General features: G+C 41.0%; 3 protein-coding genes across 8 annotated transcripts in view; 1 reads left to right on the forward strand and 2 right to left on the reverse strand.

Annotated features, from left to right (window-relative positions):
- Positions 1 to 1,934: 1,934 nt before the first annotated feature.
- LOC115749616 lies at positions 1,935 to 4,422 on the reverse strand. 3 transcript variants are annotated; one of them, XM_048282478.1, is made up of 7 exons: positions 4,139 to 4,421; positions 3,717 to 3,887; positions 3,543 to 3,632; positions 3,286 to 3,405; positions 3,196 to 3,216; positions 3,147 to 3,163; positions 1,935 to 2,368 (listed from the first exon to the last, which is right to left on the reverse strand). In XM_048282478.1, the coding sequence occupies exons 1-6, from the start codon at positions 4,313 to 4,315 to the stop codon at positions 3,152 to 3,154; spliced, it is 591 nt and encodes a 196-aa protein (XP_048138435.1). In that variant the 5' UTR covers positions 4,316 to 4,421; the 3' UTR covers positions 1,935 to 2,368; positions 3,147 to 3,151. The 3 variants fall into 3 exon arrangements, with proteins under 3 accessions (XP_048138435.1, XP_048138434.1, XP_030542367.1); XM_048282477.1 differs by lacking the exons at positions 3,147 to 3,163; positions 3,196 to 3,216 and adding an exon at positions 2,869 to 3,125 and having other exon boundaries at positions 4,139 to 4,422; XM_030686507.2 differs by having other exon boundaries at positions 3,147 to 3,216.
- Positions 4,423 to 5,521: 1,099 nt separating this feature from the next.
- Positions 5,522 to 8,173, reverse strand: LOC115749591 (pentatricopeptide repeat-containing protein At5g50390, chloroplastic). Its single transcript, XM_030686477.2, has one exon. It carries the CDS (start codon positions 7,932 to 7,934, stop codon positions 5,835 to 5,837), a length of 2,100 nt encoding a protein of 699 aa, XP_030542337.1. The 5' UTR covers positions 7,935 to 8,173; the 3' UTR covers positions 5,522 to 5,834.
- A 1,689-nt stretch (positions 8,174 to 9,862) lies between these two features.
- Positions 9,863 to 13,916, forward strand: part of LOC115749546 (snurportin-1) — a 29,228-nt gene continuing 25,174 nt past the window's right edge. The window contains exons 1-7 of one of the 4 annotated variants that reach the window (XM_030686408.2): positions 9,868 to 10,378; positions 10,872 to 11,058; positions 11,134 to 11,384; positions 12,305 to 12,419; positions 12,566 to 12,658; positions 12,934 to 13,077; positions 13,651 to 13,900. In XM_030686408.2, the coding sequence (XP_030542268.1) occupies positions 9,990 to 10,378; positions 10,872 to 11,058; positions 11,134 to 11,384; positions 12,305 to 12,419; positions 12,566 to 12,658; positions 12,934 to 13,077; positions 13,651 to 13,767 (1,296 nt within the window). In that variant the 5' untranslated portion in view covers positions 9,868 to 9,989 and the 3' untranslated portion in view covers positions 13,768 to 13,900. Of the gene's footprint in view, positions 10,379 to 10,871; positions 11,059 to 11,133; positions 11,385 to 12,304; positions 12,420 to 12,565; positions 12,755 to 12,830; positions 13,078 to 13,650; positions 13,901 to 13,916 lie in introns of those variants that run through there. The other 3 variants (XM_048282463.1, XM_048282464.1, XM_030686409.2) reach the window with 3 other exon arrangements.

The following is a 13,916-nucleotide window of genomic DNA, read 5'->3' on the forward strand; positions in this document are numbered from 1 at the left end:
TTTGTGAAAGCAAACATCTATTTATAGATCATACGTGAGTGGTAGCACATAGTGATTGGACGGTGACTAGGGTTGTCTATTATGATTGGAAATTAAGTGAACATTAGTTTGTCCGCCATTACTAGCACGTGTTTGGAATGTAATTTTTTTTTTGGTAATTTTATTCTTCTTCATCTGGCAAGTTGCTGTATATAGAGATGACAGTCCCACGATCACGCGAGAGCCCTGAGTGTGAACTCGGCAAAAAAATCAAGTAATCAGCGATGTTTGGAGGGTGCACATGGAGGACCTCGTCCTTTGATTGCGAAATGCTAATGGCTCCCTACGTTTGACCTGTTCATATTTTCTCATTTCCCAACAAAGACGCGGCCCTTTTTTTTTTTGTTTTTTTTTTGTCTTCTCTCGATGCGAAATGGCGTGCCAATTCACGAACCGATTTCTCGAGTTCTCGACCCACACCACATCTTCGAATTTCGTATTTGACCTTGACCCGTTCCTCCCCACCCGACCCATATAGTTTATCTCGCGAAAATTGCCCAGATCCGTTGACCCTGTTCAGGGTCGAACGTCTACATGCTTCCAATATGTCTTGTTATGAACCTTAAGCAGAAAATTAATACGAGAGAAGTTCGATTTGATAAAATTCTCCACCCACTTCTGAGCGATCGATATCTCCGTTTCCATCTCCTTTGTAAGATGAGAAATAAAATCGATTTCGGGTCATCAATCTCACCTACCTTTGTGGACTCTGGATTTGATGTTTCCATCTAAAACGACTCCACGGTTTTGACGCAACAGAGAACGCAAGGCGGGTCGTTTTCCTTACGTCCATTGACTCGTTCCATCTTCCTCTCATAAAGTAAAGAAGATCATCAATCGACAATCTTGAGGTCTCGATTCACGGTAAGAATTCGAAACCCAGGAGCTGTTTGGTGACCTAGAAAGCGATAGAAAACTAAAAACTACCGAATTGACCAACAACATTCAGTCCTCTCAAGATAGACTTGCACGATCGGCGCAAGAAAGGCAAACTCAAAACAAGCGCACATTTGACTCTTTGGTAGCAACAATAACGCATCTCGAAGGGACAACATGATGAAGCTATTGCTTTCTTCTGTATGAATCAAACTCTGAAGCTGCTTTGCATAAACAAGTGTTTTCTAACTACCAACCATCGAAACCGCAATCCTGTTTTGTGGTTTACAACAATGCGTATTTCCAAAGCTTAAGTGATCCAAAGGAAGAGGAGACAACAAGACAATCGTCAGTCTAGGATATTATACTCTTCATCTGGCATCAAGCAACCTAAACGCTCCCTTTCAAGTTTCAAGATATTCAAGTTTCAAGATAGAGAGCATAGTCTTTCTTCATCAGATTTAAGTCATCAAGACATATTTCTTTCATCACCACTAGGCATGTGTCACGTGCCGAGGTTTTCCTAGCATGACCGATCGATCATATGACAGAGAAAATTCCCAAGACTTGATGTGTCTTGAACCTCTAGGGTTTGCCTAGGGGTTTTTTTACCATTTTCTAGAATATTTCCAGGGCGGGCAAGACAGTAATTGTGCCGTATTCTAGAACCTTCCTATTTATTGTCGGTGAGTTAGGTAGATAAAAGATGCGATCTTAATCACGGAATCGAATATACATCAACGTTTGTAATTTGAAGCCCTCTACTATATAAAGGGTATCTTCCTTCTCATTTGATCATCCACAAGAAGAAATACAAAGAGCATTCCCGCCAGAGTCTCTCTAGAACTCTCTCTCTACGCGATATGGGTGAATCAACCTTTAGGCGCTCCAACGATCCAAGGAAGCCCTTTAGGTGCTCCAACGATCCAAGTAAGCCTAAGTCGCCGCACGGGCAGACCTCAACTGTCGAAATGTGACACACAATTCACAGTTCTTAAGCTCCTTACCTTGGCTTAAATAAAAACCCTTGGATGATTCATGAAGAAAGCACTGCCACGGGCCAACTTGCATCTAGAATTTTGACTCTCAGGAGAAATGCTAATTTAGTTTTCATCAACAAAAGGTGCAGCATGGCTGCTTGCAATACTTAGTGGCCATCCTAACTACCAATCTTAGCATTTTTAATGATTATCATCAAAGAATCCAGCACACAATCATGCACTTTGGTCCAGCAAACACTAAGCAAGCCGCGGCAAAGTTGCGCAAAGAAGTGGGAAGCAATTGGTCTTCTCTGCAGTTCTGATTTTTGACATTTTTGATGATCACCATAAAAAAGTGCAGCACATTCTCCCATTGTGGGATACAGCAGATATCAAGCAACCGAACCAATTAAACTTTCAAAAGTATCCCCGACAACTTTTACATCCTTTTGTCACCCTCTCAACAAGAACAGCTGCGAAATTCAAAGATATTCAATGTAAGAAAGACAGGAAGCTGCATCGAAAGAACAAGCCAAACAATTTGTATTCTTTGCATGTTCAGATCCCTTCCACGGTGAGCTGAAAAAGGAAGTTTACCGTTAATCTCAACACAATCTGTAGTCTTTACGTGTTAAGATCCTTCCAGAGTGAGCTGGAAAAGATAATTTACTTATATTCATAAGGGAGATGTCTCTAAGATCATCAGAAATGGACTCATGAAAAGGTGCCTCATCTAAGGTTCTGCTTGTCAAATGTGTGTTGAGCCCTCAGGCTAACTCAGAAATGCATATTCACGTCAGCACTAGAATAGCAAATAGATTAATATCAAAGTAGGATACAAGCACAATCATGATGGGCTAGAAGAACAACCTCCGCAACAAAACCCTCTGATTGAATTAACACAAACCGTTGTCATTGTAGAGAATATGCGAAGTGTTGTGTAGATACAGATTTTTGAAAGGATAAATGTGATCTTTGAATAGCCTCTTTAAGCCTGTATGACTATAGATGAGGGATTCTCCACTCAAGGGTCTCTTAAATGCTTTCTATAGAATGCCTATATGCAAACATGGAGTTCTTCTCCAAAGCAGATGCCATATCAAAACTGTTCAATGCAAGTACTGTATCAATGGAATTGGAGGGACGACGATTCATGGCAAAGCTAAACTCCATAAAAGATGCTCCACGTAACACCATGACAGTAAGCGAGAGACAGAAATGGGAAGCAACCTACAAGAAACACACTCACACCTTCCTCAGGGAGGCATTTGCTAAACTACACAGGGTTTTCCAGGGGTATTTGCCCATTTAATGGACCATCCTGGTGAAGTTAAAATGAGATGTTAATTAACCACAAAACACTGGTCAAAAAAAAAAAATTATCACTCACCGTTTCAGACAATTGCTCTGCTATAGAATGCATAGACCTCAGCATAGTATCTAAAGTATCTCTTTCAAGCTGGAACTTCACTTCTGAATCATCGTAGCGAAATTTTACGTCATTTTGAAGCTGATGATGACAGCAATGAAGCAGACATGATCAATGCATAGAAATTTTCAAACACAGTCAGGCAGATATTGTCCAATGCATGAGTTCAATTGCAAGACAAGCATGCTTCCTGAAATAACACGCAATTTTGAGAATACCCGCAAATTGATAACAGCAACTGGGTCTGGAGTCTCTGTATTGGATGTGGACATATTCCATGTCATCGCTTTCAACCGAGGCAATGCCGCCTGAATGAACAAATCATTTGGCAATGTGTAGTCAAAGAATGGCAGTTCCGATCATCAGTTGTTCCTGCAGTTTGAATTCCTCACCTGATCCTTAAGCACATCTTCACGCCACTCTCTTTGAAACTTCTGCAGCAAAAGCGTCAACAGTCTCTGCAATTCAGGCAAAACCTCGCTAGGGAAAAGCTTATGAATATCCTCCTTGTTGGTATTCTCATAGACACATTTCCGGATCAACATGCGCAGACATACCAGAAGCTGACAACCAGAAATTGGCACACATAAGTCCTCTACACATAAGCAGCTTCCCGTGAATGATCGATCTATCCCATAGCAAGCAATAGGCAATATCATAACTCTGCTCAATAAAATCACCCAACCACGACATAGAACACTCTGTCTCGACCGGCGACATTGGATTTAATTCCGTTGTCCACCGACAAGATTCTTCTGGCTGCCAATCGCTCTACTTATGTGCTTTGGAGTAAGAGAAGGTTAGAGAGCGATACGGGGTCGAGTTCTGCGTCGTTTTGGAGCTGAAGCTTGTCGCGAATGATGCCGCGATCGGCAGTGTCAAGACCAGTTGTGCGAGTTCGCCAGAGAGCTTGAAGGATGTATTCCACCGAATCCTTTGAGTTTGCCCTCACCAGTAATGGCAAGTGGTCCCAGAAAGCATGGTTCTCCATGAAGCCCAACTTCTGCTTCAGGCATGAAAAAGCTCTGTTCTGTGCCCTAGGGTCTCCAGTCTCAACGAACAAGAAGATCGCTTGCTATGCTCCGAATAGGTGCCCGGTTCAACTTCAATCCGTGGGGCCGGTTCCGGAGGATCGCTTGACATGCTTCGAATTGGTGTCCGGTTCAACCTCAAACCGTTGGGCCGGTACCGGAGAATCGGTTCATTTCTTGATGAAAAAAATCGGGGGCCAGCTGCTACCGGTTTGTTCCAAACCAACGGTTCACCTCCGGACCACAAGAAACGTTTTGGTTTTGGTCCTTTTGGAATGGCTTTCAGATTCCCCACTCCAGCGTCGATTCTAAGCGGTCCACTCGGCCCACAAACACCTCAGTATTTACTCAAAGCCGGGTTTCATTCTTCACGAATTGGAGAAGAGCTCTAGGTGCGTTTAGTAACAATTATAATTCTGGAAATAATTTCTGTTCAGAATTTTTTTTTGGCTATTTCTATTCACTGAATAAATTTCTAAACGGAAGAATGTGCTTGTTTACTGATGTAGGCAAATAGATTTCCATTTTTTCCTGATGAACAAAAGAACATAAAAATAGATCAATTACCAAACAGACCCTTAATAACTTGAGCATTTAGCTATGCCGAGATCAAATGTGAAGGACATTTTTATTCGATTAGCATCGAAATATATCTGATAGGGAGAAATCCAATCAAGTAATCAAACTATAGATTTGATAGATTCTTGATAAATTCTTACGAAAATTGCAGGCTAGAACTCATCTACATTTAGTCAAAATTGCTAGAGATCGTCAGTCAGCCATAATTTAAATAAAACAAATTCTTAGTTATGTTGTACTTTGTGTTTCAAGTGAAATTAAACTTTTAATTATCGAGCAAGTTCCAAGTTTGAGAAAATTGAGCTCGAATTAAACAACCTTTCTCAAGTTGAATTGAGTTTGAGTAAAAAACCAACTCCATTTTGCCTCAGAGCATTTTTTGAAGGTTAATTCGACAAAAAAGTCTTGATTTTTTCATAGAGAATTTAGTTCAATGCTAATCAATACTTAAGAGTAATCACTTAACACGATAACTAAAATTATCTTAAGGTTATTTAACAATTACCCTAAAGCAATATTTGCTTTGAAGTAAAATAAATACGAGACTTTTCCTCAAGACTCTGAAAAGATGCACACCAGATAGATCGCTTGAGATATGCACTTCCTTTCGCGTTCGGATCAAGTTATAGGCAGTGAAAGGTTGCGGGAACAGAGATACCTGGTCTTGTGCATATGTATATTGCTATCAGTTACCATTCGCGGATGAACCTGGACGTAAGTACAGCGATTTATTATCAAGGAAGAAAAAAATTGGGAAAGTCAGAAAACAATCAGCCAGCTTCGATCTCCTTCATCACTCGACCAATCTCATCCACTTCAAAATTCGTGTAGAAGTTGATGACAATGCTTGCTTCATCCCGAAAATCGTGACAATCTACTGCGGCCTTGAAGTGTTTACCCTCACCAGTAGTCCCCACAAGAGCAACTGCCATCTTTAAAATGGTGAAATCTACTGGCATCCCTGAAAACGATCTCGCGTCGTGTGGCCAAGGTTATAAGCTTAATTGCGTTATGGCAGTCGTTGCATATTCGATGAGATTGCACCATTTGCAGAGGCATCCACTCCGGAGACTTAATCAGACCAAATGCGATCGCCAGTTTCTCGCTGTGATAGAACGGTAACTGCACTTCTTGTTCGTTCACATCCGGAAGCATGTACTTGTCCTCGGGTATATAACCACGCTTCGAAATCTCTAGCATCAAGTTATCGAGTTTTTGGTAAATCTCCTCAGTTTGGGCATGGGATTTATCTCCAGAAAGAAAAGCATGCGACTGCCTATTAATCTCAATCCATGTGCAGGCCAGAAGCATTTTCAAGCCCTTCCTCTTCAAAGTATGTACAACTTCGGCTGCTTCTTTCGTCTTGCCACAGCTGTTGTATATATTCAGAAGCACAATGTAATTACTCAGCTTCTCGGGCTCCATCCCATAGAGCTTCTCGGCGGCAAATCTCCCAAGCTCGAAATTTTGGTGAACTCTACAAGCTGTGAGCAAAGCAGCCCACATGTTCACCGTTGGCTGGAAAGGAGCGCTTCTTATCAATGCAAAGGCTTCGTCTAGACTCCCCTCCCGACCTAGGATCTCAATCATGCATGCGTAGTGCATAGGACGGGGTTTTGTTTTGTAGTCCCTAGTCATTGACTGAAAAATCTCCCAACCTAGTTCTGATAGTCCTGAATAACTACAAGCAGACAGAACAGCAAGAAAAGTGACGTGATTAGGTTTCATTCCTTCACGGACCATCTGCTCAAACACCTCGATGGCCTCCTCTCCACGACCGTGATTACCATACCCAGCAATTAAAGCATTCCAAGATATCACATTCTTCTCAGGCATCCTGTCAAAGACCTGCCTAGCATCTTCCACTCTTCCCCATTTGCTATAGAAGTCCACAAGTCCCGTGCTTGCAACTAAATCCAGCCCGAACCCATGACGAATTAAGCCCGCGTGAGCTTGCTTAGCATGCTCTACGGAGGCTAACCTAGTACAGATCCTTAAAACAATAGAAAAGGTAAAGTGGTCCATTTTGACACCGGCATCACGCATCCCGTGGTAGATACATAAGGCTTCTTCGCTGCAACCATGTAGTGCATAACCAGCAATGATCGAATTCCATCCTACTGTTGTCTTCTCGGGCATCTCATCAAAAACAAATTGAGCATCTTCAATGCTCCCGCATTTACTGTACATATCTATTAATGTGCAAGAAACAAAAATATCCTCGCCAAGACCCATCTTCAGAGCACAGGAATGCAACTGCCTGCCCACAGAAACAAGCCCCAGTCCAGCAGATGCATGAATAACCGTAGCAAACAATCGCGACTCCCCCTCAGACAACTCCTCCCACATCGCTATGAACAGCTTCAAAGCCTCCATGTAGTCCCCCGAATCAACCAGTCCCGCAATCATCGTGTTCCAGGAGACCAAGTTCCTGTCAAGCATTTCATCAAACAGCTTACGCGCATCGATCATCATCCCGCATTTTACATGCATGAGCAGCACCCTGTTCCTCATATACGCATCCGGCTCAAACCCAGTGCTGACCATGTAATTGAACACCCTTTTAACTGCTCTAACAGATCTTAACCCAATGCATGCGCTCACCAGCGCATCGTACGTGCTACAACCTACCTTAAATCGACCTTCGTACTCCAAAATCTCGAACAACTCCAGCGCCTCTCGGTATCTCTTGTGCAATACCAGCTTCTCTATCTGACTACAAATCCTCGGATTATATTGTCTGGTCCCTGTCTCTTCTTCCAAAACCGTTTGCTCGGGCCAATCGACGTCGAATTTTGATGGCTTCGGCTTCGGGCGTGGACGTAACTCCTGCTCTAACGAAGAACACTTAACCCGAGAAAATGGGTACCTCCACTTTCTCCGACAGAACGAGAAAGAATACCCAGAAAGCTTAGGATCTGCGAATGAGAAGGGGAAGCTACATGTGCACTGAATTTGATCGAGTGATATGCTCTGGTACCGCCAAAGCGGGACTTCCATGTCTTCACACAATGAAATTCAGCGAGAATAATGATGTATCGCGATAGGGGTGAGAGAAAATGCACCTTGGGGATCGAGAGCCGTGAGCTTCAGATTCAGCTCTCATACTCAAATCGAGAAGCTGTACCTTTTGGGTTTCTTCAGACGAATTCGCATCGGAAAATCCGCCTTGGCAGTTGGGGCAGTTGAACGAAGCGATCAGTCCTAGGGGACTGCTTAAGACCACCTAAACGGTGCGTTTTTCCAGCCAATTATGTTCAGAACAGTGGACGGGTGCAGAAATTTAGAAGAGAATTAGGACGAAGTCCTCATGTATTTCTTAGAAACTGAAATGCTCAATATCACTGAAAAGAAAGAAGTAGGATATATTTTCAGTTTGTCAGTAACAAAGAGACATTTTAAAGTAAGGTTGATAACCAGTAACCATACTAAAGAAAAAACAACCAGTAATCATATTAGAAATTTACTAGTTAATTGGCCGAAACAAATTAATTTCAATGAGCTTAGATTGAAAAACAATTGACACGACCATTTTTCGTTTGAATTACTATGAAGCAGGGTGTAAACTTTTTCTTCTTTGCTAAAAGATAGGCACACCTGATGCGAACGTATTTAAAAGATAAATTTACAATATTCATTAAATATTATACATATGTCAATTTAATTGTCTACGCATTACACGTGTATTATTGATTAAAAAAATAATGAAAGCATAAAACGTGCACTCTGGTTCTCTCTCTTTGGTTTTTTGGTCGGGGAGACGCGGTATTGGGCAACTTATTTGCCGTACATCATGATCCAATTGCAATATAAAATTGGAAGAGAAGAAGAACTAATCACTGGCGATTCCAATAGTATTTCTACGATCTAATAGCTTGAGCTCGGGGAGAGTATTAAAATAGTTAAATATTAAATAACGACTTAATCTAGTCAAACGCAGGAAAATATTGTTATTTTTCTGAAAAATAACTTTTTAAAAAATATTTTCTAGAACATCGGATTTTTCACAAAATGAAAGGAGGCAAAGTAAAACCTCATCTTTGAGTTGATGTCTAAACTAGGCATAAAATGTACTCTCCCTATCAAGCCGGTTTACCAAGAAAACTAAGATAAAGCCCATTTTCAGGTAGAGAAAATGGTATTTCTATGATCAAACATAAACCACGGAAAAATTATCAAAAAATTCATAAACTTATTGCAATTATACTAATTTAATCATAAATCTTTTTTTTTTTTGCCGATTTAGCCCTAAACCTTTTGCAATTATGTCATTTCAGTTTATCCGGGGAATTATGATCGGTCGACGCCGACATTGATGCATGTCGGCTAGCGACCGAATATTATAATTTTTTTAAATTTTTAATGAATTTTATTTTATTTTTCTTACCCCCCCTTCAGCCGATCGCCGAAGTCCGATGATCGGCCAGAGGCGTGGCCAAGCCTTGTTCGGCTATGGCGGGGATCGACCTCAGGCGTCGTTGAGAAAATAAAAGAAAATAAAAATATAAAAAATCATAAAAAAATTCAAAAAAATATTAAAATATTCGATCCCGCCCAGTCAAAATTTTCTGGATGGACTGAAATGACACAATTGCAAAAGGTTTAGGATTGAATTCGTAAAAAAAAAAAGATTTGAAACTGAATTAGCACAATTGCAATAAGTTTATGATTTTTTTGGTAATTTTTCCCATAAATCACTAATTAAAATCTAAGATAAACCTATATTCAAGTAAAACAAAATGTAAATCTACTATCAAATGAGATATACAATTAACAATAGATTGAAATTTAGGGCGAGCTCTATTTTCGAGTCGAAATCTAACTTCATAAAACATATGTCTCTCCGTCTAATTCGATTCATCAAGAAAATTTAATTTTTCGAATCATTTCTCTTCTTTTCTCTCCGAAGTGAGTGAATTCTTTATTTAATCATTCGCTCTGAATCGAATGTTAGAAGTCCTGGGGCCAGTCCCACCCGTTTGATGAGTCTCTACTTCGGACAACGCCGAGGATTTTCAAATCCCCAACCTTCTCGTAAGCGCGCAGGTTACCCAAATGGCACCTCCCGATCACCGCCGTCCGTTCAAGCGACCAACGATCTCCGATCAGCAGAGGCGGAGGGAACTCTCCCTCCTCCGTCAAGCTCAGAATCGCCTTGACGCCCAGCAACGCGCTCGCTGCTTAGCCTCCACCGTGCTCTCCCTCGAAGCCCCCGAACCCGGACCCGGACCCGAACCAGAACCAGTGCTCGAGCTCGAGCTTGCATCCGAGTCGGAGTACCATGTTGAAGAAGAAGAAGAAGGAGATTCGAGGTCGCCGTCGAAGGAATTCGACGTCCGTCAGGCGTCGAAGCTCCGAGGCGCGGAGGCTCGCAAGTGGTTCGCGAGGCAGCTGATGCTCCCCGAATGGATGATCGACGTCCCAGATCGTCTTTCTCAAGACTGGTTTTGATTCTCTCTCTCTCTCTCTCTCTCTCGCCTGTCAGTAAAATTCTACGGCCTAGATTTGTAGAGACATAACATTAGAAGTCGCTTTGAAGAGCATTCAGCAAAGAGTTGGTTGTGGATGGTGATTACTTGGTGATTGAACCAGTTAAGGATTGAATTACTAACTACTAAACTATGGGTTCATTTGGACGATAGTTGTGGATGGTGATCATTTGGTGACCTTCTGAGCCATTATTCGAGAATATACTTGTCAAGTTCAGAAGGTGTTCTTACGCTCTTATTCATATTCAGAAAACTTCCTTATGCTAGCCCTGCATTGCTTAACCAACGGGCAATATTAGACATCTTATCAGTTTCTCATGTGATAGCATATTCCATCAATGGACCATGTCTTGCACTTTGCACATTCATTTTCATTTCATCGCAGAATTGTTTAAGTGTATGCGCGTTGAGAGGTGGTTAATTGTCTATGACATTCCCAATTTCACAGGTATGTGTTTGCAAGACCCTCTGGTAAGCGGTGCTTCGTTGTTTCTTCCAATGGCATCACTGTGAGTCGATTACGCAATGGCTCTGTCTTGCACCGTTTCCCATCTGCTCTACCCGGTGGGGCACGAACAAGAGATGTTTCCGGGTCAGCTCAGTCATACTCCATACTGGATTGCATATTTCACGAGGTAACTTTGCCTACTAACGAAATGCATGTTGTTGACTAGTAGTTGCATTTGATATAAGCATTCCCCTTTTTGCAGATAGACCAAATGTACTATGTGATTGACATGGTTTGCTGGCGAGGATACTCTCTTTATGACTGCACCGCGGAGTTCAGGTTCTTTTGGTCGAACTCTAAGCTCAATGAGAGTGGAGCTTGTGATCCACCCTCGCAGAACCACAGATACAGATTTAGCCTGGTGCCCATATACAACTGTGACGAAAATGGCCTACATGCGGCATATACAGGAGCTGTAACTTACATAAAAGATGGGCTTCTGTTCTATAACAAGTAAGCTCTTTTATCCTGGAATTAAAATGGCCTTTAAGGGCATACATATTCAACGGATCTGAGGTCTTTCTGCCATGTTTTCTTTGTTTTCTCTCTCCTGTTGTTCCAAATCGTTGATTAATTTGTATCTGGTATATCTCGTTGGGGGTCTTATGTTTCATCTTTATGTTTAATCTCTGTGGACAGTAATAGAAGCTAAATCCAGTTTAATCTGTAAAGCATGCATATTCTAGATTGCAGATTCAAAGGATGTGGATTATGTCATACATGATACGTCACGATCATGCTTTGAAATGCATATAGTATACTTGACGGTGAGCATCCATGCAGTTTCAGTCTGGATTAGGGATCTGCACAAAGAATGAGATGGTTGGCCTTGAATTGAAGTTTTGATAGACTCTTTGTATAATGTCAAGGAAACAGACTATCAATTTTGAGATTGAAACAAGCGTTCAATCAATTTGAATAAAATTTGACAGAGGGACATGTTGAAGTTGTTCAGTTGGCCATATCCTTAAAATTAAGTAATGGTTGTGTCCATCCAATCATTCCTTGTTAAGTAGGAACACATGAAACAATTTTTTATTTTTATTTTTAACTTTGATGAATCAGAAACATCTCTTTTTGTTTCTATTTATCAAGTTTATCCTTGTCTTTGATAGGTAACGATTTGATTTCTTCAATCTACCAATCTAGTAGTATGAGTGGGCAGGTGACTGTAAGGTTATGCTTCTGGGTGGAGCATATGCTTGTTTTGTCACCACCCCTCATAGCTGCTCACTGATCATTGTACTTGTTGTTTGATAGGGTTCAACTTGGTTTTAGTAACCTGTTCGCGGTTTCTTATGTAGTATGAGTGTTCACTTTATGCCGAAGTTGTTCTCACTGTTGTTTATATTCCTTTCGCACCTTGTCTGTAGGCAAGCACACTATCAAACTGGCAACACACCCCTGGCATTAGTCTGGAAGGATGAGAAGTGTAGTCAGTACGTCATTGATACAGACAGTAAAGGAAATGTCCCAAGATTGCAACAGGTACTTGACAAACATTGCTCTCTCAGGCTGTCACAAGCACATGCAACCACAGAGAGCAACATAACAGTTCTTTAGAATGAAAACGAGCTTATGCTTTCAACTTTCTGATCACCTGAAAGTTTCTTGTCTCTTCCCTCTATAATCAGGTAGTTTTGGAGCTACAGGAAGATTTGAAATTGATCACGTCAGATGATCCTCCCGTGGTATTTGGATGCTTGGATAACGACCTCGTCCAAAAGGTTCAGTTTGCTTACAGCCCAACAAATTTACCTTTCCTAGTGTCTTTGTCACATGCATGCACGCATGCATTCATACATACGTGCGTACATACATACATACATACACAGACACAGACACAGACACACAGACACACACACACACACACACACACACACACACACACACACACACACACATGTACGTATATCTAGCTGTTCTATTATTGGATCCAATGCATCATACCTATGGTTTTATATTAAATTTGAAATTGAACTTCTGTTTCATCCACTTCCAGTCAGGCCTATGCACAGGATATCTCTTGAAGTTTGCTATTGGTAATGGAGGATTAAGTTTTGCAGATGGGAGGCTTGATAGAGCTGATCTTCAGTACCTTGGCAAGTCAAATAGAGCACGTGCTTTCGCAGATAGTTACTCGAAGGTTGGTAATTGAGTTGCCTCTGTGTTTTGTAATTTATCGCACTTTTCATCAAAATTTGATACAGATAATGTTTAGCTGAGTTATAGCGAAATCAACGTTATCGTTCTTATAAATGCCTTTCCATTGACTTATAGCAAAATCTGCTACTTAAAGATGATTACTCTGGTAGTTCTCTAGCTAAGCATACAAATTGTTTGCTTATGGCTAAAGCAAAAGGAAAATGGCATTGAAAATATATTACAAGATTTTAAGGTGCTAATTCTGGGATACAAACTTCTCGCTTCGGCTGATGCTTGAGCACAAGTTGAGGTTTTGGAGCACAGATTGGGTGTGGCGTAATTGTGCTCTTCTGCTGCATTTGAAGTTGTAGTTTGGTTTATAAGGTTGTGGATCTTGGATTGGGTCTTGTGCAATATTATTGGCGTTTCTGTTTTCCTTCTCTCAAGCATTATGCGGTCTACTTTTTGGTAAGAGAACATTGGTGATGTCGCTTTGGCGTTTTATCTATTCCCTGTGAAGCACAGGTATTATTATGCTCAGTGGATGCTGATCATTCTCTCTCTTCTTTTGAAGGTCATATTTCAATATGCTGTCCGGCATTCACCTCTAAGGATAGACGACTTGCTATCTGCAATCAATTCACGGGATGAACGAGAGAATGAGCATCCTGATGTTGAAATGATAGATTAAGGATGCATTTGTTTTGCAAACAATCTACTAATGATGATTTGTATCGTATACGATAATGAATTAATGAAAATGTTTTAGGCATGGATTATTATTGACATCAATATTATTTTCCATCAACTAATATTTCAAAATGTTACAGACAATTATTT

This window comes from Rhodamnia argentea, chromosome 7, assembly GCF_020921035.1.
Source record: "Rhodamnia argentea isolate NSW1041297 chromosome 7, ASM2092103v1, whole genome shotgun sequence".
NCBI classification, from domain to species: domain Eukaryota; kingdom Viridiplantae; phylum Streptophyta; class Magnoliopsida; order Myrtales; family Myrtaceae; genus Rhodamnia; species Rhodamnia argentea.